The sequence below is a fragment of the Rhineura floridana genome, chromosome 8, assembly GCF_030035675.1.
Source record: "Rhineura floridana isolate rRhiFlo1 chromosome 8, rRhiFlo1.hap2, whole genome shotgun sequence".
In the NCBI taxonomy this organism is placed as follows: domain Eukaryota; kingdom Metazoa; phylum Chordata; class Lepidosauria; order Squamata; family Rhineuridae; genus Rhineura; species Rhineura floridana.
In genome coordinates, this window is record NC_084487.1 from 108,968,813 (window position 1) to 108,993,194 (window position 24,382).

Sequence of the window (24,382 nt, forward strand, 5' to 3'; positions counted from 1 at the left end):
TCACCACAAAACCACCATGTCTATAATGAATAGGTGGATTGCCTCTTAAATACTCCTTTAAATTGTTCCAACTACATCTTGTCAGCTGTGCTACAAACAACAAAGATAATTCACACCAATTCCATTGTTTTACATGCCTTATTTACTCTTCAGTCCAAGTGTGTATCTGCACAGAGGGAAACCAGGATCATGCCCCCACTCCCTGCCAGCTCACTGTGTGTCCAACCTGCATCCAACATTGATATGGGATCCACAGATGCAGAGTATAACAAATATTAGTTGAATCCAAGCAATTTTTATCCATTCGCCTTAATTCTGAGGGGTACCACATGCAATGCATATAAGATTTTGAACACTTTGAGGTAAGTGTGAATGGGGTGTCAATCAATGCCTTTTAACATTAAAAATATCTAACCTTGATAGTGGTGGCATAAGCAGTAGTCATCACTATCCAAGTTTAGCAGCTTGTTGTATAATTCAAATGACTTTCCCTTGGGTTTTTTCCCTTCAAACTAATGAGTTTCATCCAATTACATCAGTGGTAGCCAACACAGTGCCCTTCAGATGGTGGACTCCAACACCCATCAGCCCCATCCAGCTTAGCCAATTGTCAGTTAAAGTTGGAGTTGGTCCAACAACTTTTAGAGGACACCACATTCACTATCCCTGAACTAAATCATACTGAGAGTAGACCCACCAATAATCAAGAGACATAATTAACTTGCTCATTAATTTCAATGTGTCTACTCTGACGGTACTCAGCTTGATATAATATGTATTTTCCATGCTGAAAATGGCAATTTTTAAACCATCTCTCCAAAAAGATGAAAACATACTTCAAATGTCCTAAGAATCAGTCTCCAATATAGTTCCTGGCGATTCCACCAACCCGCTTGATTCCAAGTCTGATCTGTGGCTAATTTAAATTGAGTAAGGAGATGATAACCTATTTCTTCAAGTTACATATTTACATACTTGGTACTTACGAAACATCAATCTTTCCATCTGGTTTCTTGGTAGCACCAGTAACTTTAGTATTCAGTTTAAATTTAAGCCCTTGCTTCTGGAGAATACGCTGGAAGTTCTTAGATATCTCCATATCAATGCCCAATCCACCAACATGGCCCAAGAACTCCACAGCTGTCACATCTGCACCTAGACGCTGCCAGACTGAACCCTGTGGTCATAACAAGCCAATTTATATTTTATATTTGTTAAAAAAACGTATTTTCAAAAGAGAGGGGTAATTTTATAGCTCCTTTGTATTGTTTTGGCTACAAATTCATCTGATTAATGACAACTCCCACAATGAAAGAACTAACCCCACAAGGAATCTTTAAACAGACAGGTGGCATTTTGTAATCTTCTGCACAACGCCTATTGCACCATCATGACAATTTTACTTATTGGTCAGTTTCTTGAACTAGCAACACAGCAGCTCAGGCTTGCTCACCTGTCTGCATAGATCTGCACTGCAACCAACCTATCAAGAATCCCTAAGCACTGCATATCTGGGAGAAGAAAAAGGTAACACAAGCCTACAACAGCAGGAACCCTTCTGTCTTTCAACCCCTCTGCTCTACTTCTCCCTCCCTCCCTCCCTCCCCTTTTCCACATCAATGGTGCTGTCTTCCCTCCTCACTGCTGCTTCACTATTCCCTTCTGCTTTTTACTTCAACAGTGGCTCCAGTTCTCTCTACAACTTCTCATAGCCATCACATCGGGTTTCTTCACCCTTGCTACTTCTTTGACCCACGCCAAAACATCCTTTCACAGGCCCAATACAGAGCAAGGTCTTCTGATTCCGCAGAGATATTGAAAACGGCAATTGCAAGAACTGCAGCAGCTGTATACACGGGGATTGTTTCCTTATTTATTGTTTAATATCATTAAAAATAAAAAAACAAACATCCCCCTTAGACATTTCACACAAGAAATAAAAAAGCTATCAATTAATGCAAGCAACACAAATTGAATACATTAGCTATAACCCCTCATGCTTTCCATATTTCTAACGCAGCTGTCAAAAGGTGTCCTTGGATATTGTCATTATATGCATATAAAATAAAGTTCCACCAGCTGGTGTAAAAGGTCTGTGGTTTTTCTTTGCCTCGCAGGGTCCAAATGTTATGTGCAATTTCCCCCCAAGCATTCAATAATGCAAACATTTCTATGCCAAGCAGATTAAGTCTAAATTTTCCAAGGATTTCCATCTCTGAACTAGATTGCCATGCAGCAATCAACAAAAAAGATACAAATTCCTTACATTTAATATAATGATTTACCCCCTCAAATATTGACAGCAAAAACAATTCCAGAGTTAAAGCAATAGTTTCGTCCCATTATTTTAATAAGTTCTTAGTGAATCTTAGACTCCTTTATATATGAGCATACCCACCAAAAGTGATAGTATGTGGTCTTACAGGTACGCCTATGCCAACATAATGTACTAATATTTTTAAATTAGTTTCCCTGAAATTTGCAGACACCGACTTAGCTAATTTGGTTAGACTAATCAGAGTTTAGTCTTGAATCATCCTCCCATATTTTCTGTACGCCTATTAAAGACTCGTGTGTCAAGTAAAATTTTATAAAAAGGTTCATATAACCCATGTTTCCCAGGTTCATACAATCCATGTCTCCTTGCTCTCTTGGCTTGTTTGCAATACAGCTGACAGCTCAATACACCCCATGGGCAACTGCATGAGGCCCAGAAATATTTTGTATTAGGCCACTAGCAATTTTTATAGACACTGAAAAAATTAGAACAAAGCACTTCTCACCAGTTCTACACCAATGACCCCCGCACCGATGACCACCATTTTTTCAGGGACTTGCTTCAAAGAAAGTGCACCAGTGGATGATACAACTGTATCCTCATCAATCTAAACAAATTTAAAAGAAAAAAATCCCCTTGCATATGAGATATTTGTATAAAAACCATACACTATATATAACATACCAAAGCTTTTTTTCACTGAAATCTAACAGCTCCCACTGTTGGGCTGTTGACCCATAGGCATTACTGTCTCTAGTTGTTTTCCATAAAGCCTGCAAGTTTGGAGAAGTAACTGTTATCTCCTGGCCTGAGAGACAGCAGACATCCAAGGCCAGCGGTTGTCATAGTAACGTGAAATAGCAACTGGGAAAGTTCTAACAGAGTCTGTAAGTTGTGTCTTCTGTATATTGCCTCTGAACTGAGAGGTTGTCTTTTGTGTTTACCTTTGGAGAGAGATGTACTAGAAGGGGGGTGACTGAAGAAACTCTACATGTATTTACTCTTAAGCCTGTTGACCCTAATGTCTTAATAAAGACTCTTAACCTGATTTAATGCATCTGAGAAGTTTCTTGCTCAACTTAACTCCAACATAACGTATGCTGTGTCACGCAAGAACCGCCACCATCAACAGGGTTATGGGCCCAGATCCACAGCGCATTACACAGGAGTAAGTGGCTGGTCTGAACGGCAGACGGAGTTCCAGAGAGGGCAGCTTGATTGATTGTGCCAGACAGAGGTGAGCAGGATGGCTACTGTAAACATGTCTGGAGGCCTGCCGATGGAACGACTTAATGAAAAGAATTATGGCAGTTGGAAGCCAAGGATGCGTGCTTTCCTAGTAAAGGAGGATTTATGAGAAGCTACTGAAGGTACACCCCCTGCACCCCTTACAGCAGCTTGGACTCGGAATGACGAGAGAGCTCAAGCTTTTATTATTCTGGCTCTATCAGACTCTCAACTTCTACACGTGAGAGATGTTACAAACGCCAAACAGATGTGGGACCGGTTGGAAGGCATTCATGTGCAACAGACCGCGGGATCTAAGTTGTGTTTGGCAAGGAAGCTGTACCAGATGCGCTTCACGGGTGAGTGCGAAATGAGTGAGCATCTCACGGAATTCAGGCGCCTATTTGCTGAGTTGCAGGATCGAGGCATGGAACACTCTGTCGTTCAGAAGACCTATTTGATCCTGGCTTCACTCGATGGGACTTGGAATAATTTTGTTATGGGAATCGAAGCCATGCCTGATGGAGGCCTGAACGTTGAATTTATTGAAGAAAAGGTGACCCAGGAATGGCAGCGGAGACAGGAGGCGAAAAGTGCCGTGCCAAAGGAGGCAGTCGGAAACAAGCAAGAGCAGCAGCGGCTTAAGGCTTGTTATTTTTGCGGAGCTCGTGGGCATCTCCAGAAGGACTGTGCAGTCAAGCGCAACTCCAGGGACGGAGGCTGGAAACAGGGAAGTGTGAACTTTGTTTGTAAACAGAAGTCTCAAGATGTAGGACCTGTTGACTGGATTCTTGACAGCGGTGCGAGCCATATATTAATCACAGACAGGAGTTTGTTTTACACTTCAGAAGATGTGCAGGACTTTGTTTTACTTGCGGATGGATCGCAGAAGAATGTGGAGGCTCGAGGACTGGTGAGATTTGATAAACTTGGAATACTGTCAGATTGTTTGTTTGTACCAGAACTGTCTCATAACATATTGTCAGTCAGAAAACTGGTGAGTTGTGATTTTTCAGTCTTGTTTCACAGAGACAAATGTTATGTATTGAGGGGGGATGAAGTGTGCTTGCAGGGAAGCCTTAATGATTCACAGTTTGTAATAAAGAGCAGTCAAGCAGGGTGTGCTGTGTTAAACGCTGAGGCACAGACACATCAGGGCTGCGTCCATGAATGGCATCAGAGGCTGGGGCATGCAAACTTTGACACGATAAGGAAAACCCCAATGCATAGTGAAAACATGCGTTTGAGAAATTGTGGACAGTTAATGTTGGATTGTGATGCATGTCATAAAGCGAAAATGACAATTGCACCAATTAACCGGGAGGCTGAGAGAACCACAACAGCTCCCTATCAGCTAGTTCATGTTGATTTATCAGGGTCAATAAATGCTTCACGCGGAGGTGCAAGATTCTTTATGGTAATCTTAGATGATTTTTCAAGATTTTGTCATGTTTTTCTGTTAAAGCATAAAAGTGAAGCTGAGCAGAAGCTGAAACTGTTCATTAAGAGAATTGAAACTCAACATGGCGTTACTGTGAAAGCGATACACTCAGATCAAGGGGGGGAATTCACAGGCAAAGCATTGAGTGACTTCCTCGAGAGTAAGGGAATACGCCAGACTTTCACAGCTCCTTTTAGCCCGTTTTCTAACGGGTCTGCTGAGAGAAAAAATAGGGTGCTTCAGGAAGCAATGAGAGCCATGCTGATGGATTGCAGTTTAGGGAATTCTTTCTGGGCAGAGGCAATTTTGTATGCGAATTATATTCACAACAGGGTGTTTCATAGTGCTCTTGGAATGTCTCCTTATGAGAAAATCACTGGTAGAAAGCCTAAAATACAACACATTCAAAAAATTCGGGGCACGTTGCTGGGTCCACATTTCACAGGGAAAAAGAAGAGGCAAGCTTGCACCCAGAGCACAGCAAGGTTTTGTTTTGGGATTTCAGAATGCATATTTCAGAGTTTGGTGTCCAGAAACAAGGCAATTAATCCTGAGCAGAAGCATTAAAGTTGCAGAGAAGCCTTGGGATCAAAGGCAAACAGGGTCAAGTGACACACAAGCACAAACACAAGCGCAAACATTTAAACCAGATCTTGACATAAAAGTGGAAGGCACACAAATTCCACTTAGGGATTCATTAAACGAACTCATTTGTGGGAATGAAGATCGAAGAAACGTAAGGCTGAGGAAATGGAAGATCCTGGGCACGCTGTGCCAAGCACAAGCACAAATGGGGGGAGCAGAGAGAGCAGAAGCCCTAGTGCCTTTAAGACGTTCTACAAGATCAAACATAGGGAAACCGCCTGAAAGATTTACTGTGGGGGTAATTACCAGCCCAGGTATGCATAAACAAGTTGAAATGGATCCTGAGACACTGTATTTGACTTGTGTTCAGCCGAAATTTGATTGAGTAAAGTTCTAGCTAAATGTACAGAGATGTTCTGAAATGTACTGCAATGTACTGAAATGTAATTTGGATCTGTATGATGCAATGTATTGAAATGTATTACCTTTGTATTGTAAAAATGTATTGCTGAAATGGAAAAGTTATAGATGCAATGGAAAGCTTTGCAGTCTTGATGGAAAAAGGGGAATATGTTGGGCTGTTGACCCATAGGCATTACTGTCTCTAGTTGTTTTCCATAAAGCCTGCAAGTTTGGAGAAGTAACTGTTATCTCCTGGCCTGAGAAAGAGCAGACATCCAAGGCCAGCGGTTGTCATAGTAACGTGAGATAGCAACTGGGAAAGTTCTAACAGAGTCTGTAAGTTGTGTCTTCTGTATATTGCCTCTGAACTGAGAGGTTGTCTTTTGTGTTTACCTTTGGAGAGAGATGTACTAGAAGGGGGGTGACTGAAGAAACTCTACGTGTATTTACTCTTAAGCCTGTTGGCCCTAATGTCTTAATAAAGACTCTTAACCTGATTTAATGCATCTGAGAAGTTCCTTGCTCAACTTAACTCCAACGTAACATATGCTGTGTCACGCAAGAACCGCCACCATCAACACCCACACCATGTTTTTTTAGCCTATACCTATTTGCAAATGGGATTTGTTGTAAAATATATATTTGAAATATGCAGCCTCTGGCCATAAGCAAGAGAAGTTTGATATGACCTGACTGTGGTTGGTTTGAACATTTAAACCTGCCCCAGGCAAGTAAATATGGCTTATTTCCAACAATAAAACACAATTTTTTATTTGCTGGGGAAACTGAATAAATTTACACAAGCACCTGTCATTCTGGAAGAGACACCAATTTGAATATGCAAGGGTTTGACCCCAACAAAAAAATGGATAGTGTGCGGAGAAAAGGAAGAGGGATAGGAGAAATGGGGGGACAACAACAAAAAAAATGGATATGCACGTTTTTTACCCAGCTTCACCAAAAATGGCTTAGCAAAGTGTGGGCAACAATTCATCCTGCAGACCATAGTCATTCTTTCTGCTCGAGGCCTCATGGAACATTTTCCAGATTAGACTCCATCATTGTTTCTGATGCTTTATCAATAAGGATACAAAGAGCTGAAATAGGAATAATTAAAGTAACAGATTAAGCGCCGATAAAAGTAGATCTTGCCAGCTTTATATCCAGATCATACACACCACAATGGAGATTAAATCCCAACCTACTCTCCTGCCTTCGAAGTCAGATTAAGATACAGGAAGGGTTGGACAATTATTTCAAAGAAAATGAAGCAGAAGAAATTGGGGAGGAGAGCAGGTGGGAGGCTATGAAGGCAGTGATAAGGGGAATATGTATACAAGAGGCAATTGGACCCTTGGATGATAAGGGAGTCAAAGGTGTACTAAAGAACGATAAGGAGATTGCAGAGAAGCTAAATGAATTCTTTGCATCTGTCTTCACAGTGGAAGATATAGGGCAGATCCCTGAACCTGAACTAACATTTGCAGGAAGGGATTCTGAGGAACTGAGACAAATAGTGGTAACGAGAGAGGAAGTTCAAGGCTTAATGGACAATATAAAAACTGACAAATCACCGGGCCCGGATGGCATCCACCCGAGAGTTCTCAAAGAACTCAAAGGTGAAATTGCTGATCTGCTAACTAAAATATGTAACTTGTCCCTTGGGTCCTCCTCCGTGCCTGAGGACTGGAAAGTGGCAAATGTAACGCCAATATTCAAAAAGGGATCCAGAGGGGATCCAGGAAATTACAGGCCAGTTAGCTTAACTTCTGCCCCTGGAAAACTGGTAGAAAGTATGATTAAAGCTAGATTAACTAAGCACATAGAAGAACAAGCCTTGCTGAAGCAGAGCCAGCATGGCTTCTGCAAGGGAAAGTCCTGTCTCAGTAACCTATTAGAATTCTTTGAGAGTGTCAACAAGCATATAGATAGAGGTGATCCAGTGGACATAGTGTACTTAGACTTTCAAAAAGCGTTTGACAAGGTACCTCACCAAAGACTTCTGAGGAAGCTTAGCAGCCATGGAATAAGAGGAGAGGTCCTCTTGTGGATAAGGAATTGGTTAAGAAGCAGAAAGAGAGTAGGAATAAACGGACAGTTCTCCCAATGGAGGGCTGTAGAAAGTGGAGTCCCTCAAGGATCGGTATTGGGACCTGTACTTTTCAACTTGTTCATCAATGACCTAGAATTAGGAGTGAGCAGTGAAGTGGCCAAGTTTGCTGACGACACTAAATTGTTCAGGGTTGTTAAAACAAAAAGGGATTGTGAAGAGCTCCAAAAAGACCTCTCCAAACTGAGTGAATGGGCGGAAAAATGGCAAACGCAATTCAATATAAACAAGTGTAAAATTATGCAAATTGGAGCAAAAAATCTTCATTTCACATATACGCTCATGGGGTCTGAACTGGCAGTGACCGACCAGGAGAGAGACCTCGGGGTTGTAGTGGACAGCACGATGAAAATGTCGACCCAGTGTGCGGCAGCTGTGAAAAAGGCAAATTCCATGCTAGCGATAATTAGGAAAGGTATTGAAAATAAAACAGCCGATATCATAATGCCGTTGTATAAATCTATGGTGCGGGCACATTTGGAATACTGTGTACAGTTCTGGTCGCCTCATCTCAAAAAGGATATTATAGAGTTGGAAAAGGTTCAGAAGAGGGCAATAAATAATTATTATAATAATAATAATAATAATAATAATAATAATAATAATAATAATAATAATAATAATAATAACCAGAATGATCAAGGGGATGGAGCGACTCCCTTACGAGGAAAGGTTGCAGCATTTGGGGCTTTTTAGTTTAGAGAAAAGGCAGGTCAGAGGAGACATGATAGAAGTGTATAAAATTATGCATGGCATTGAGAAAGTGGATAGAGAAAAGTTCTTCTCCCTCTCTCATAATACTAGAACTCGTGGACATTCAAAGAAGCTGAATGTTGGAAGATTCAGGACAGACAAAAGGAAGTACTTCTTTACTCAGCGCATAGTTAAACTATGGAATTTGCTCCCACAAGATGCAGTAATGGCCACCAGCTTGGATGGCTTTAAAAGAAGATTAGACAAATTCATGGAGGACAGGGCTATCAATGGCTACTAGCTGTGATGGCTGTGCTGTGCCACCCTAGTCAGAGGTAGCATGCTTCTGAAAACCAGTTGCCGGAAGCCTCAGGAGGGGAGAGTGTTCTTGCACTTGGGTCCTGCTTGCGGGCTTCCCCCAGGCACCTGGTTGGCCACTGTGAGAACAGGATGCTGGACTAGATGGGCCACTGGCCTGATCCAGCAGGCTCTTCTTATGTTCTTATGTTCTTATGTTCTTAATTTCAAACCATGGCTTTCTGTTGCCTTGCAAATCTTGGCTTGTTTTAAGTGTGGTATGTCATTACATTTCAACCCAAAAACCTGGCTTAATCCTGGTTTGTTCCTGCCATTCAATAAGCTGCTCAGGCATTAAAGACAAAAGAGGGTAGAAAATGAAACTACTCCCGTGGCCAAGTGACTCTTCCTGGCACTTTTCCAGGATCAGTCGTCCTCATTTTGGGTTATATCCAAAGTTAATGGTAGAGTAAGTCCATTGAAGTTAATGGACATCACTTAGTTGCCTGGCAACAGGCTCCCTTCCCCACACAAGCCCTCCCTCTCATCTCACCTCACTTTGCTGCAACTCTGCATGCTGAAGGAACCTCAGTCTAATTTATTAACATGCACCCAGCACTGTATGTTTAAAGCATAACTTAACTCCTAGCAGGTTAGCATGATTGTTACACCATCGAAGAAAGAAGAAAGCAAAGAAAACCAACATTCCTAGTTCACACTTTTCCCCCCAGTCCTGATACTGGGAAATTCTTTGCTTATCAAGTGGCCTTTGGGAAATTATTTGGTAAAAGCTGCACTACAAAGCTTTGATGGAGGCTTGGATGGACTGAGGAGACGATGTAGGGTGAATTTCCCTCAGGGCCAGTAAGGAATGTTTGACTATACAGAGGGAAATTATCACATCCCTTGGGTTCTTCACAATCATCATTTTGGTGAGCAAATGATTATGAAGAAAATCCAATGGGGATAGTCAGGTGTGAGTCCTGCAGAGAAATATTATTTTATCCCGCTGGGGATTAAGAATTTCTGGTCTCAAAACAGTATTAGGCATGTTAGGGGGGAAAGGGAAGAACAGCCTATTTATGCAGTTAGCCAATGGTAAGCAAGAGCACCATGAAAGTGTTTGAAATATCAGATTGATACTGGCAGAGAAGACCCAGAGGAGAGGGACATACTAGAATTGGCCAAAAACAAACCAGTTTTTTGGGTGGTCTGCGAGACTGATCCTGGCTTACTCAACAAACTATAATTTAAACAAATATTGGCTTAACATTATGTGTGAGAAATGCCTGACAACATAACATTTTTGAAAGTATTACTCAATAAAGAACTACTATGTGAATATACAGTATAAAACGCGAGTGCACTGCTTTGTTGTTGTTATATGCCTTCAAGTCAATTACGACTTATGGTGACCCTATGAATCAGCGACCTCCAATAGCATCTAGTGCACTGTTAGAAAAGTTTGAAAATAAAGGCATACCATAATTCCAGGGAAAGGTGTTACTTCTGATCCAGTAGCTATGAGGATGTTCTTTGTATTAATAACCTGAGTGCTGCCATCATCTTTGGTTGCTGTGACCTGGTTTTTGCCTGTTATTTTTCCAAACCCAGAAACATGTGTCACCTACAAAAAAAACACCCTCTTCTTAAAACAAATGAACTGAGAAGCATTTCAGATTGTAGCAATACTTTTTAAAAGGGAAATCTGAAATTTGATGTACAAAGACTGATGGGAGTAAAAAAATTTATGACAGTGGCACACACTACTGAAAAACACAGGAGATGATGTTTCAGTTTCTTAATGTGGCACACATACTGATGACATTTCTAACCCAAGCAAACATCTCTTAAATTTCCATTTACTTAAATGCATAAAACGTCACTATGTCTGAGATCAAGGAGTTTACTGTTGTTCTTTTGCCACAAACCATCAGTTTAAATATGAAGACGGAAAAACCATTAAATGGAATCTCTGGGCAACGTCCAACATCACACTCAGAGTAGATGGGTATACTCTTATGACTTAGTTGTGTCTCATCCTCCATGTGATGAACTACAAATTGGGCTGCTATCTTGGCAACCACTGACACAAAGGCACCAACACACAGACAACAACTCTAAAACTATGCTAAAAACTCAATAAAGAGTAAAAATATGCAGAGTGGACAGGAATAGTGCAGACAATGTACTGTTTTTGTTCAGAGGGCAGACATACCTTATTCTGTTTAAACAAGTGAGCAATTCCACCTGTTAAGGACTTCACTGCACCACTCTTCTGTTCCATCATCTTCTCCAAATTCAATCTGAGTCCTGTAACTAAATAAACATATGTATTTAATACAGTCTTCATCCTGGGCACTTTGTACTCTTTTAAGGCAATTTACAGTTCAATTAGATGCTTCAGTAAAATGTCTAACAACTTTTATTAAGTAAAGAAGCTATCTAGTAATTTAGGACACTGAAAACTCCATCCTTGTATGTCTACATTGCCCCTCACGGCTATACCATACAAGCTGTATCATAGGCTTATTTGAGAATTTCCACAAAGGCCCTCCTCTAGGTGGACGTATTAACAAGATGGTGGCTGGGGACCCAGGGTTAAGCTCCAGTTCTGTAGCTTCCCTCCCCAGGAATGGCACCATCGCTGTGAAGTTTTTAGGTGTTACCAAGCTCTCACTATTCTTCAAGGCTTTTAGTGGAAGATATATCTTTATGCCGCTAGTGATGTCTTGTTTCCCCACACACACACACTGATTTTATTGCTGTTGTATTCAGTAACATTTTGTTCTTCGTAATTTTAATTTCTTATTTTGTTTTATTTTTCTTTAGTTAGCCACCTTGAAAGCTCTGACTAAAAGGGGGAGGATATAGGTGTCTGAAATAAATAAAACAATATTCAATTAATTCATCATTTCAATTAGTCTATTTGAAATGTCTAATTAGGCAGCACATTTTCAAACACACACACACTCAAAGTAGTTATAAAAACTGCAAATGACAAACACCACTTGTCTTAAACAAAGCCCTCCCTTTCTTTCACAAAGGAGAGCATGCCTTTTCTAAGATGATGCTTGCATCATGCATCATCTAAAAGTAAAGTATACTTCTTGCTTTAAAAATGTAGGTTTGAGTTATGTATGTATTCAACAAACAAGTTAAATAGTTAAACTGACTAAAACTCATAGGAGTAATCTATTTACAATTGCTTTAATCGGGCTGCAGTCCTAAAAGTAATAAATACTGCATGGCTCATTGGCTGAAATATACACATTTTTCAATGGTTTGCAAAACATTGCTTAGATTAGAAACAAGATTACAGCCAGGGCATGACCTAGTCCTCCCAGGGGCATTTCCAGGCTGTTTCCCTGAATGTGCATCTTTCATTTAAAATAAAATTAAAAAGCAAGGCTTTGAGCCAAAGAACATTGTGCATTTGGGGGAGCAAGAAAATTGATGGCTTCCTCCCACCCCCTCAAGTGGTGGCTGGTGCCTATCAAGACTGGTAAGGCGGAATGGAGGCAGCCCAAACAGTAGACGGAGACAGAGCCAATGATTGGCTGAGCCAGACCCAATGACAGGCAGAGCCAACTCATTCTAGTTTTGTCCCTCTCCTCTCCACTACTGAGTTCTATAGGGGAAACACTGAGACTAGGAAGGAAGAAGCTGACAGGCAGTGCCACCCCCTCTTGCACTGGTTGTAAGAAAGAAGACAGGTGGGGACTTGGTGAGGGCAGAATGCAGTTGTTGGGGTGCTGCCCCCTGTGCCCTACTGGACCAGCCTCCACTGCACCCCCTCCAAATCAAGCAATGTGCTGGCGAATCCCATGCACCGGAGTTGCTTGAGGGAAGGAACATGGGGCTGCATCAGGAATCAAGGAAAATCCCAACTGCACACATGGAATGCTAAGCACAGTTCTGTATACCAAAGCTTGTCTTTCACCCTTTTATCTACAGGAAAACAGGAAAACTCTTCGTCAAAATTCTACCCAGTTGCTATCAGCTTACAGGATTCTAGCTAAGTACTAGCCTGACAGACAAGTTTCTGGGTATATATAATTTTAATTTTATTAATGTTATTTAATACAGTAAATCATTTTAAATTTACACATATTAGACCAACTGTATTTGGGGTTACACACTATCTTATGGAGATAGAGCAATATAACCCAATACCCAACACCACAAAATAACTCACTATGGACCAATCCAGCAGAATCCAGGCTATTTGGAATGTTAACAGATGTACTTCATACTTACCTTCAATTCCTCTACTAGCGAAGTCTTTTCCATGTGCCAAATGATACAGGTGTGAATTGTTTAGCAAGGCCTATCACACAAAACAAAATTAAACTAAACACACAATTTCCACAGGGAATACAGTATTAAAAGATTATAGTACTTCAGGAGTAGCTAACCTGCAGCTCACCAGATGTTGCTGGACTACAATTCCCATCATCCCTGATCATCAGCCCCAGCCAATGGGAGTCAAACAGCATTTGGATAACCACAGGTTAGTCATCCCTGCTATAATCTGACATCACTACTTTTTATTCTAGGATCGGAATGAAGTAATTGGTTACTACTGTAGCTTCAGGACTGACACCACAACATTCAACACTTGATACCTGCAGTACCAAGTAAATTAATGAATGTATGAATGGACCATACAAATCAATATTGCCACAATGAACTTCCATATCAATGCGCATCACCTCAAATACAATGCTATTCAAGGGAGTCAGTTCACACAATGAGCTGCTTGTTAGTCGTGAATTAATCATGCGATATTGGTACATGTTTAAACCAACAGTCCATAAGTGATCTGTTTCACTGATAATTCTTTATAACTTGCATGCACCTGAACACTTTATTAAGAAAAGCAAGTCACTTTCATAGAACCTCAAGTCAGGAGAGCAATATCAATTCGTCAGCAGTTTAGGCTTATATTTCCCATTGATTTGACCCAATTAGTTGCAAGGTCAAAAAGATTCTTACAGAAGTGACTGCACAACTAAGACAACTACTTGCTTCATATCACATTTAAACAGGAATTCTTGAGATCTGTTTGTTTCTATGGGCATTCTATATCAAATTCCAGAGGTGTAGCTGCGGTTTTGTTTGCTGGCCACTTGAAAATTGGTGGTCTCAGCAGATCACCTAACAAACCTTTTTTGTTCTGTAAATCAAACCACATACGTAATTCATATTTTAGTAACTGTAGTCTTACCATTACTGGTAATTTGGGGGAGGGGGAATAGACTGCACCAGAGTCATATTATGAAAATCATAGGCCCTACGCCACAGCCTCATTAGCCTGTTTGTTAATCTGACCTAGATCAAAACAGTCCCAATCGCCACTGTCAGAAAAAATTAATCAAGCACAGGACCACGTATGCTGTTGCACAACCTATATGCAGACCGCACAAATGGAGCTTGCAGACAACTGGTTATCTGCAGAGTACAGTTTAAGAACCTTTGGTTTAGAGTATACATTTCCAGATGCATCCAACTGTAAATTGGAAATTCTTCTGAATTAAGAAATGTGCGCACAGCAGCCCAAACCAGACTGTTTTAAGTATCTCCAGGAATCCCTAGAGACACAGGCTAAATAAAGGAGTAGGAGTAGTAGCAGCTACCTGTTAGGCCCCATAATGAAATACTGATGGCCAATTCCACTCTAGGGTGACTTGACAGAATGACAAATGTGTCAGCAATTTGTAGACCATGACACAAGCCATTGTCTACCAAGTCCTGATATCAACATCCACTGAAGTTGCAACTGCTCATCTTTTCTTGTACTGACAAGGCTAGATCCCATTTAAAAATGAAGACAAATTTCTATCTGTTACATTTTTATCCTGCCCTTCCTTCAAGGGGCTTAGAGCAGCGTACATGGTTGTCCCCCATCCATTTAATCCCCACATGTACAACCCCACGACACAGGTTAGGCCAAAAGATAGTGACCTCAAACAAGGTCACTCAGTGAGTTTCCCCACTGGGTCTCTTTGTCACAACTCTAGCCTGACACACTGTCAACCACCCCAAACAGGCTCTCATACTAGAATTTATGACTTCTCATACCATGACTCTAATCTGATTAAGTATTTTCCACCATGAATCTGATGAACCCCAGTAGTACTTCTGTGATACAATCTAGATACAATACAAGGTGAGAACTCAACACTGCACCTACCTTAGAAGGTATGCATCCAACATTCAAACAGGTCCCACCCAGGGTTTCATTCTTCTCCACACAAACAGTCTAAGTTTTGAAAGGAAGAGAAATATTGATAACCCCAAGTAATTTCAGTTACAGTCTCCTCTCCATGGATGAAATTGGCCACACTACGTTCTTGCAGTTTTCTTTCAAAAAATTTATTCCCACATTTAAAAATACACCTAGAGGCATTTTTCTAACTGCAAAAGCATGCCAGGAGCTAAGCAGCACTACAAGCACTTTCACGAGTGAGGAAAAGAACACTTTTCTTGGAAAATTTGAGAAGTATAGTTAATATGGGCTTGTTGTTATGTGTCTTCCAGTCGACTACGACTTATGGCAACCCTATGAATCGGTGACCTCCAAGAGCATCTGTCATGAACCACCCTGTTCAGATCTCATTAGCAACCGTTTCTTCTTAATTTCTCATTTCCTGCATAAAATATTTTGTAGTTGCCCGATTGAAAATGTCCCATTCCCGTCCATTTTAGTTCGCTCACACCAAGTATTGTAATGTTGATGCGTTCCATTTCTTGCATGACAATTTCTAACTTTCCCTGGTTCACGTTTCTCACATTCCATGTTCCTATTGTGTGCGTCGTACAACTCCAGACTCTCCTTTCGCATCTGTGCACATCAGCCTCTGGGCTTCCTTTCGGCTTTGACCCAGCTGCGTCATTAGTCACAGTGCTAGTACTTGTCCTTTGTTCTTCCCCAGTAGCTCAGTAAGTGCCTTCTGACCTGGGGGTCACATCTTCCAGCACTATCTCGTGTTGCATTTTGGATACTCACGTGGCTATTTAATGAAAATGATCTGGCATGCATCTATTTCACTATTCCCTTGAATTGGCCAAGTTTTAAAGACATGAATAATTTGGCCAGAATTTCCATAGAGCATGGGTAGCTAATCTGTAATTCTGTTAGACTATTATTTATTTATTTATTTATTTTATTACATTTTTAGACCGCCCTATAGCAACAAGCTCTCAGGGCGGTGTACAACAGGGTAAAAACAGATTAAAATACATGTGGGTATGAGTACAGTACAATAGAAAACATTTTTAAAAACAAAATTAAGACAAAAGATTAAAATTAAAATAAATGAAAATTAAATTTAAAATGCCTGGGCAAAGGGGTAGGTCTTTACCTGGCGCCGAAAAGATAACAAAGAAGGCGCCAGGCGTATCTCGTCAGGGAGGGCATTCCATAATTCGGGGGCCACCACTGAGAAGGCCCTAGCTCTAGTTATTGCTCTCCGGGCCTCCCTATGCGTTGGAACCCGGAGAAGGGCCTTCGACGTCGAGCGCAGTGACCGGGTAGGTACATAGCGGGAGAGGCGTTCCGCCAGGTATTGCGGTCCGATGCCATTAAGGGCTTTATAGGTAAGAACCAACACTTTAAATCTGGCCCGGAAACATATTGGTAGCCAGTGCAGCTGGGCCAGGACAGGTGTTATATGATCAGATTTTTTAGTCCAAGTAAGAACTCTGGCCGCAGCATTCTGCACCAGCTGAAGTTTCCGAACCGTCTTCAAAGGTAACCCTACGTAGAGTGCATTACAGTAGTCCAATCTAGAGGTTACCAGAGCATGGATAACTGTGGATACAGTTCCCATCATCCCTGACCAATGGCCATGCTGGCTGTGGGTGATGAGAGTTAAGAGTGCAACAACATCTAGAGGGTCACGAGTTCTCCACCCCTGCCCCTAGAACATTGCATCAAGGTTCTCCTTCTGAGGAAATGTCTAATATAATCTTGAATATTATCTGCTTCAAAGATACCATTACTGTCTAATACATAATAAAAGCCACATCACTAAATGAAAGAATTAGAAACATTACTTGATTCTCAAAGCTTATATTTCAAAATGTGCCTGCAATAATACAGATTCTTTACTTATTGGATAGCTGGCATATTTAACCTCCTTATATCTGTACATATAAAGCCTGTGCATTACCTTTACAGGTGTGACAGCATTTTTGTCAAGCACACAATCCTCTTTCTGATTTTGAATAACGGCTTCTTTAAGACAACAGGTAGTGAAGGCAAAGTCTTCAAGATGCTGATGGCCAAGCTGTAAATGGGTTTTTTCCTCATGACATCCTTACAAGAATCCTTGGCAAGATTATCTGTATTACTGCAGCATTATCTGATTTATCTCATCCAGTTTCCTCACCTTAAAGCCAAGTTGAGCAGCTTTGATGGCAGCAACATATCCTCCTGGACCAGATCCAACGACAGTAACATCAGCATCAGCTAACAGGAACAAATAGATGTAATGCGTTTGTTTTTAAAGATGAGAAAGATGTTGGAAAATATTTTACATTTAAAGATGTTCCATAAAAATATTTCCCACGTATATTTAAAGAATGACAGGCAAAAGATGACACCGGGCTCTATCCAACTAATGTTCTCAAAGGAGACCCACTGAAATCTATAGGCATGACTAACTTAGATCCATTTATTCAATGGTCTACTCTGAGAATCTTAGCTGGATACAGCCCATTAGCTATTCTTCAAAGTGAGAGAAAGAAAGAGCTGTAATTCTTTCAAGTTGAAAAGAAGAAATTTTCTGAACAAGTTTTCTACCAACAATTCATTAATTTCAATTGGACACACATCCAAATGTGCACATTCCAATGCAACTAATTACACATAACTATGCACAACTACAGTTGGATCAGGACATTTATATTATTTATTTGTTAAAACAATTCATATACTGCCTTTAATTCATAAGTTATCAAGGTGGTATACAACATAATATAATCCACTAAAACCCAGCATTAGAGTATTAAAAAGATTATTTCTGCCACATCTAAGGAATATAAACTGGTCTAACAATCAATCAAAGCAATCTGATCAGTCCTCCTCCACAGCTACAGAATATTATTTTTCATCACCTTTTTATTATAGTTAATATCACTTACAAAAGTATATTGCATCCCAAATATAACCACAATGGACATTATAAAACAAATGTTAGATCTGATTTATCTCTTATATCTTCTAGAACTACAAGTCTATTTCTTCTACCCGCAGTATCAACAAGGTAATCAACTTCTGCTATTTCTAACATCTCATCAACCACTCTGAATTTAACAGTGTTGTTACAGCAGAATTCCAGGGTCTTGCAAAGCTATTTTTTCCTCTTTCAGCAATAAATTCAACAATGACCTACCCAGGATCCCAACGAGAGCTAAACAATTCAAAATGGCAATCTGAGATTAAACTAGCGTCAATTATTTGAACAATAACATTCAACACTTAGCCCAATGCTTCCAAGAATTTTAACACTGAATATGGTAAAAGGTCTACCAACTGTGACAAAGAAATTAAAGGCTGCTGTATTTTTGTACAGCTAAATGTTCCACTTCTTGCTCCTGCACTGGAGACATCCCTTCTCTGAGGCTGCAATTCAACACCCAGTTACTTCGGAGTAAGGCCCACTGGAGTCAACAGGATTTACTTCTGAGTACACATGCATAGAATTGAAATTTAAAGGGTGGCTAGATCCACGTTGCTTGGAGTGCCAGACCAGGAAAAACAACAGTTCAGAGGTGCCCAGGGGAGACAAGAGCAGTGGGCCCTATCAAAATACTGGGGCCATGGCAGCTGCTCATAAACACCAGGTACTGACACTGGCCTTGAGTTTTTGTCCTAGGTAAATGTGTATAGGACTGCAGCCTTTAAAAAACATAGCTATTCCACTCTACTTGGAATAGCCTTGGCTACATCTAAGAAAACTAGAAGAGCTGTAGATATACAGGATACCTTATTGAAGATATGTTTCTACCTTTAATAAAGTCCTAGTCTTGATTGATATATTTTCCTATAGTGCTGGTAAATTAACATTTCTGTGTCAAAACCATACAAAATATTATGGGCTGTATTCAACATAGCCCTAAGGTGAACACTCCACTAGAACGTTCTGCCCCTATCCTCTACCTGTGCAGCCTCTAAATCTGTTTGAGGAGGGGGTTTCGGGGTTGGCATGGAGCATGCATGGGGGGAGAACAGGGGAAATCCCATTGCACTAGCACTAATCTTTGCACTAGTGCAACTATTTAGCTGAATACCACCCTAAATTGCCAAATTTATTGTTACGTACCTTTGGTAAAATATTACAAAATTCATTTTAACATATTATGTGGCATAGGTCTGGAATCCTTTGTACCAAAATCCAAGTGCAAGAATACACAGATAAATTTAAGGTATTTTAACACAAGCATACCCTTCTCAATTATGTTTTAAATACATAGAAGAGAGGTCTGATCCTTTCTCAGTCACTACTTCCATTAATCTTGAAGGAAACCAGAAAATTTGACTCTTCTTCTGTAGGCTGGAATGTGCACTGCTCCCCACCCCTCAAAAAAGTTTGAGAAGCTACCTTTACATACCTGCCTGGCCATTATCCAACTCTTTATAGTGTTGTAGCTTTTTAATAATCCCGAAGAACACCATACAGGCAGAAATGATGACACTATGACCAAGGCATTTAAGTGTACAATACAACTTTTGATTCTGCAAAGTATTTTTTAAAGCTACATAATATTTACCTTGGTCAGCATAGGGTCTTAATGGCACTACAGAAATGCCTTGCAAGCCATGTTGAATCCGATTAAAATGGCTTCTCTGATTTAAAAAAAAGAGAAAGAAAGTTTATGTTCTCCCACAAGGATAGTGTATGCAATAAAGGAACACACAGGACAAAACAAAATAGATTGATCTGTTACTCAGAAGATACATCCATTTTACACTCATTAAAATTCATTATTCACGTTTTTAAACCTTCACTTGTATTCCTCTTCCATCTATGGCAGCTCTAAGGAGGAAAAATCCTTTAATGCTCTAGCTCAGTGTCTTCTTCAAATCCTCAATATCTGTACTTGTCTATATTTATAATCTGAATCAATTAGGTCAGGGTGGCAATTCTCAATGCATATTTTGTAAAAACTTTGTCTCATAGGTGTGATTTCTGCATACTGAACAATGCTTCTATTTACTACACGCTGCTAACTGATGGGAGTTAGAAAAATAAAAGTTGGGGAAATTCTATTGAAATCTATTTGAATGAGTGCTTTCCATTACTGATAGGAAGTGGCAAAGTCTATGTGCAGATAAGCCCACAAGCCAACACTTCCTGGTTCTTTTTGGTCTTTGGTCTTTGAAACTAAACCCAATGTCACATTCAGCTTTGGGCATATAACAAGAATATATTTATCTAAAGAAATCACAGGCGTCAACAACTCTTGAACACTTCAGGTCTTTGTAGAGCATGCCTTTACAGAGCATGCAAAAGTTGCACAGGTGGCCCGATATTTCTTATCATAAGGTGATATTTATACTGTACAACAGCTAACAAAAAGATGTCCTGTACTGCAGAATACTACATAAAACAAGTCCCTTATTTTGAATTTTCGGCCTGGAAAAGTCAAAGGACTAAGCCTCTCTGGTAGGCTCAGGCGCAGATACCATGGAATAAAGCAAGTAATGCATAGAAAAATTAAGTAGCTCAAAGAAGGATTGCCAAAGCAAAAGTGCTGTTGCTTTTTTATAAGAAGCTATTTGCGGGAAAAATGCTAGTGTGTTACTCACTACTTGCACAGACTATGCAGCCCTGAAATAACTTTCTCCCCCCTCCTTGCCAAGGTTTGCTGTAACCACATACAAAGATGCAAAGATCACTGACAACCCACGAGCACAGAGGTGGCTACCCTTATTAAATAGCACGACTCGGTAGGCACGGCAGCGGCAGATTGGCCCACGGGACTTGTTATGGCACTGAATTAGGGTACACTCTTGGCTGCCTATCTCGCTCTATACTGCCCCCTGTTCCGTAACCGCGTAAGGAGCGGAGCGGGGCTACATAGGTACTAGAGTGTGCAACAGAACGTCACATTCTTTTGACATGAAGTGCAACACACCTGCCAACTGACCACCACTGCACTAACAGCTGCTAGGGTTGCAGTTTTCCATGTCCTTCTCTTCCAGCCCCCGGAACAACTCCCTGCGTGTAACAGGCATTCACTGTCACGGGGCAGCTTCATATAGGAACACAGAGAACTGCCTTACGCTGAATCAAACCACCGGTCTATCTAGCTCAGTACTGTCTGCGTTTGCTGGCAGCACAACTCCAGGATTTCAGCAGCGCTCTCACCCAGCCCTTTCCTAGAGATGCCAACGAATGAACCAAGGATCTTTTGCATCCAAAGCAGATGCTACGGCCCTCCCCCTGTTCAACAGCTGCCTGCTGCCACGCACCTGTGAAAGGCACAGGCAGAGCTCCTTCACAGGAAGGCGTGCCAGGACAGGAGGAGGAAGGGCCTCCCAGGTTAGGCACAAACCCAGATAGGGCCCAAGGTCGGAGCACGGCGTGTAGGCTAACCTCCCGCCCACTCGCTGCGGCTCAAACGCCCCAAGTCCCCTCCCGCAGCAAAGGCAACGGGTGTGGCAGGCCCCAAAGAAGGCCTACACGTGGGCCCGGCGCTTCTCCCGTCCTCCCCGCGCTTGCTGCTGGCCGGTACCTGGGCGAGAGCGCAATAGACCCGGCTCCAACTCTGCATGTCGGCCTCGTTTTGCCGCCGCTGCTGCCGCCGCCGGTCCAAATCACCTTCAAGGTTCACCCTTCCACCGAGCCTCTATCGCGGCAGCGGCAGCAGCAAGGACGCCTAGGATTCGCGCAGGCGCACGAGGGGGACGTGAAGTCGGTGTCACGCAAAAGGCCTGGCAAAGGTCGGTGGCCTCCTGGTGGTACAGCGCATAGCCCAGACGTCTTCCTAGCGGAGGAGGCCTTCTCCTGGTACAGCTCGTATATGTATAGGATCCTAAGCAAACAGCAGCAGCAGCTGGGATACCGAGGCGGCCTCCGGGGCAGTTCCTAGAAGACATCCTCCTGTTAGCGAGGCCCAAGTTGCGCCTGGGATAGAGGGGAGGCCTCCAGCTGCAGAAGCTTTGAGCGGCACTGGGAAGGAGGAAGGGAGTTACGCGGCCACAGACGCGTCTCAGCCCTTGCGATGCTGTTAAACTGTTCCGCCAGCAATGTGAATGGGTGACACTCTCCGTCTTGTCCCCGTCTGCAGTTTAACGTTGGGGAAGGAAAGGAACCGATTCTATCCCCGTTGTAAAAGGAAGAAAGAACGAAAGGAATTGAAACCATGCTGCTGCTTTTTAATTTTCCTTTTCCCCCAGTGACGTCTCACAGTGTAGTTTCAAACACGCAGGTCTACTGAGCTCTCTCCCAGGTACCGGCAGAGCACATGGAAATGCTGTCAAATGTAATGTCAGAACCAGATGTTAACACCACTCATGTGCTGTACAGGAATGTTATGAAGAGAAAATGGAGGAAACTATGGATACCATCTTGAGCTCCCTGAAGAAAAGATTATTCACCCCTTCCGTTTCCATTAATAGCGAGGCCACTACTAACACATCAAAAGGTTCCAAAATCCCACAGTTGGCACAGTAATGTGTGGTGGAAACTTTTCCATTGCTTTTATTTTTCCACAGAAATTTTTCCATTTCATAAGTTCATTAGTAACAATGGATGTATGCCAATTGCAAATGCAATATTAGGCAGTATTAGGCAAGCTTGGTAGAGAGCCACTGTGGCATAGTGGTTAGAGTGTTGGACTACAACCTGGCAGACCAGGGTTCGAATCCCCACACAGCCATGAAGCTCACTGGGTGACCTTGGGCCAGTCACTGCCTCTCAGCCTCAGAGGAAGGCAATGGTAAACCCCCTCTGAATACCGCTTACCATGAAAACCTTATTTATAGGGTTGCCATAAATCGGGATTGATTTGAAGGCAGTCCATGATTGATTGAGGCAAGCTTGGCAAGTTCAAATTTTGTTTTTTGCTTTGTGTACTTTATAAATAAAAGTAAAATAAGCATGCTAAATTAGTTCACTAATTTTGGTGGCATTCAGGGCATAAAAAATTATGTTGCAAATTACCCTAATTTGAACAGGAAACTTTTCCAATCCAATTAAAATTTACCTGCAAAACCCTCATCATTGGTTGGGCAATATCTTTATCAAACGGTGTGTCTTGTGGATTAGATTGGGAGAGATTTTCAACCACCATCACTCAGTTAATAGCTCAGTTCTATACTGGAGATCTACTGGCTGTCAACAGAAGCCCCATTATGCCATCAGAAAGCCAAATATGGTGCCACTGCCATAATGATAAAACCACTGGCAGAAGGCTGTTGTTGGTGAAGATACATGGACACCAGGCCCTCCCTTAGCATGTGCGGGGCCCGGGGCAAAAGCACAGTTGCCCCCCACACACATTTGCTCTGGGTCACCAACTTGGTCTTAGCCGAGTCCTGGAACTGCCAGCCCAGCTCACTGTCCCCGGGGCAGCTACCGCTCGCTGACCGCAGCAGGAGCAGCGGTGGCAGTGGAGGCTTCGGCATGGCGGGTGGGCAAGCAAGCAAGCCCCTGTCCCAGGCGGAGAGAAAGAGAGCGAGCGAGTGCTGCTCCCTGCCTGGCATGGCGAAGGTGAGCAGGCAGGAGGGAGGAGCCAGCTGGTGAGCAGATTGCCAAGCATGGGGCGGGCCCGGGGCAACTGCCCCGCTTCCCAGTGCCTAGGGGCGGCTCTGACGGACACAACATGTAGGCAAAACATCTGAAACTGGGTATGAGTAGTACAGATCTTGAGCATACTTACGCTGTAAGGTGTTGCTGCAGTCACTAACCTAGAGGTTACCAGAGTGTAAACAACAGGTTGTTCCTCTCTAGATAGGGTAGCAGCTGGGCCACCAGCCAAAGGTGGTGGAAGATATTTCATGGCCACTTGTATCTCCAGCAACAGTAATGGATCCAGAAGTACCTCCAAGCTGTGTATCTGCTGCTCCAGGGAAAGTGTAACCCCATTCAGAACAGACTGTACCCCACCCATTTGGTTTAGGATTCCACCCATTAACAGCACCTCCGTTTATCTGGATTCAGTTTATTGGCTGTCATCCAGTCTGTTACCAATGCCAGGCAATTGTCTCTAGCACCCTGTCACCTGCAGATGTCAAGGAAAGATAGAGCTGCATATCATCAGCACATTGCTGACAATACATTCCAAAACTCTAGAAGATCCCATTCAGTGGTTTCATATAGATGATAAACATCGT

The 24,382-nt window shown here is 42.0% G+C and overlaps 1 protein-coding gene across 3 annotated transcripts in view; it reads right to left on the reverse strand.

Moving 5' to 3' along the window:
• The window catches only part of DLD (dihydrolipoamide dehydrogenase), a 33,059-nt gene extending 10,988 nt beyond the window's left edge, over window positions 1-22,071 (reverse strand). For all 3 annotated transcript variants that reach the window (XR_009764482.1, XR_009764483.1, XM_061640350.1), the window contains exons 1-9: window positions 21,781-22,071; window positions 19,813-19,888; window positions 17,430-17,509; window positions 15,230-15,298; window positions 13,294-13,363; window positions 11,252-11,352; window positions 10,517-10,660; window positions 2,784-2,885; window positions 987-1,177 (exon numbers count right to left, since the gene is read on the reverse strand). Coding sequence is in view for 1 of the 3 variants with exons in the window: in XM_061640350.1 (XP_061496334.1) it covers window positions 987-1,177; window positions 2,784-2,885; window positions 10,517-10,660; window positions 11,252-11,352; window positions 13,294-13,363; window positions 15,230-15,298; window positions 17,430-17,509; window positions 19,813-19,888; window positions 21,781-21,819 (872 nt within the window). In the remaining 2 variants the exon portion in view is untranslated. The remainder of the gene's footprint in view (window positions 1-986; window positions 1,178-2,783; window positions 2,886-10,516; window positions 10,661-11,251; window positions 11,353-13,293; window positions 13,364-15,229; window positions 15,299-17,429; window positions 17,510-19,812; window positions 19,889-21,780) is intronic.
• Window positions 22,072-24,382: the final 2,311 nt, after the last annotated feature.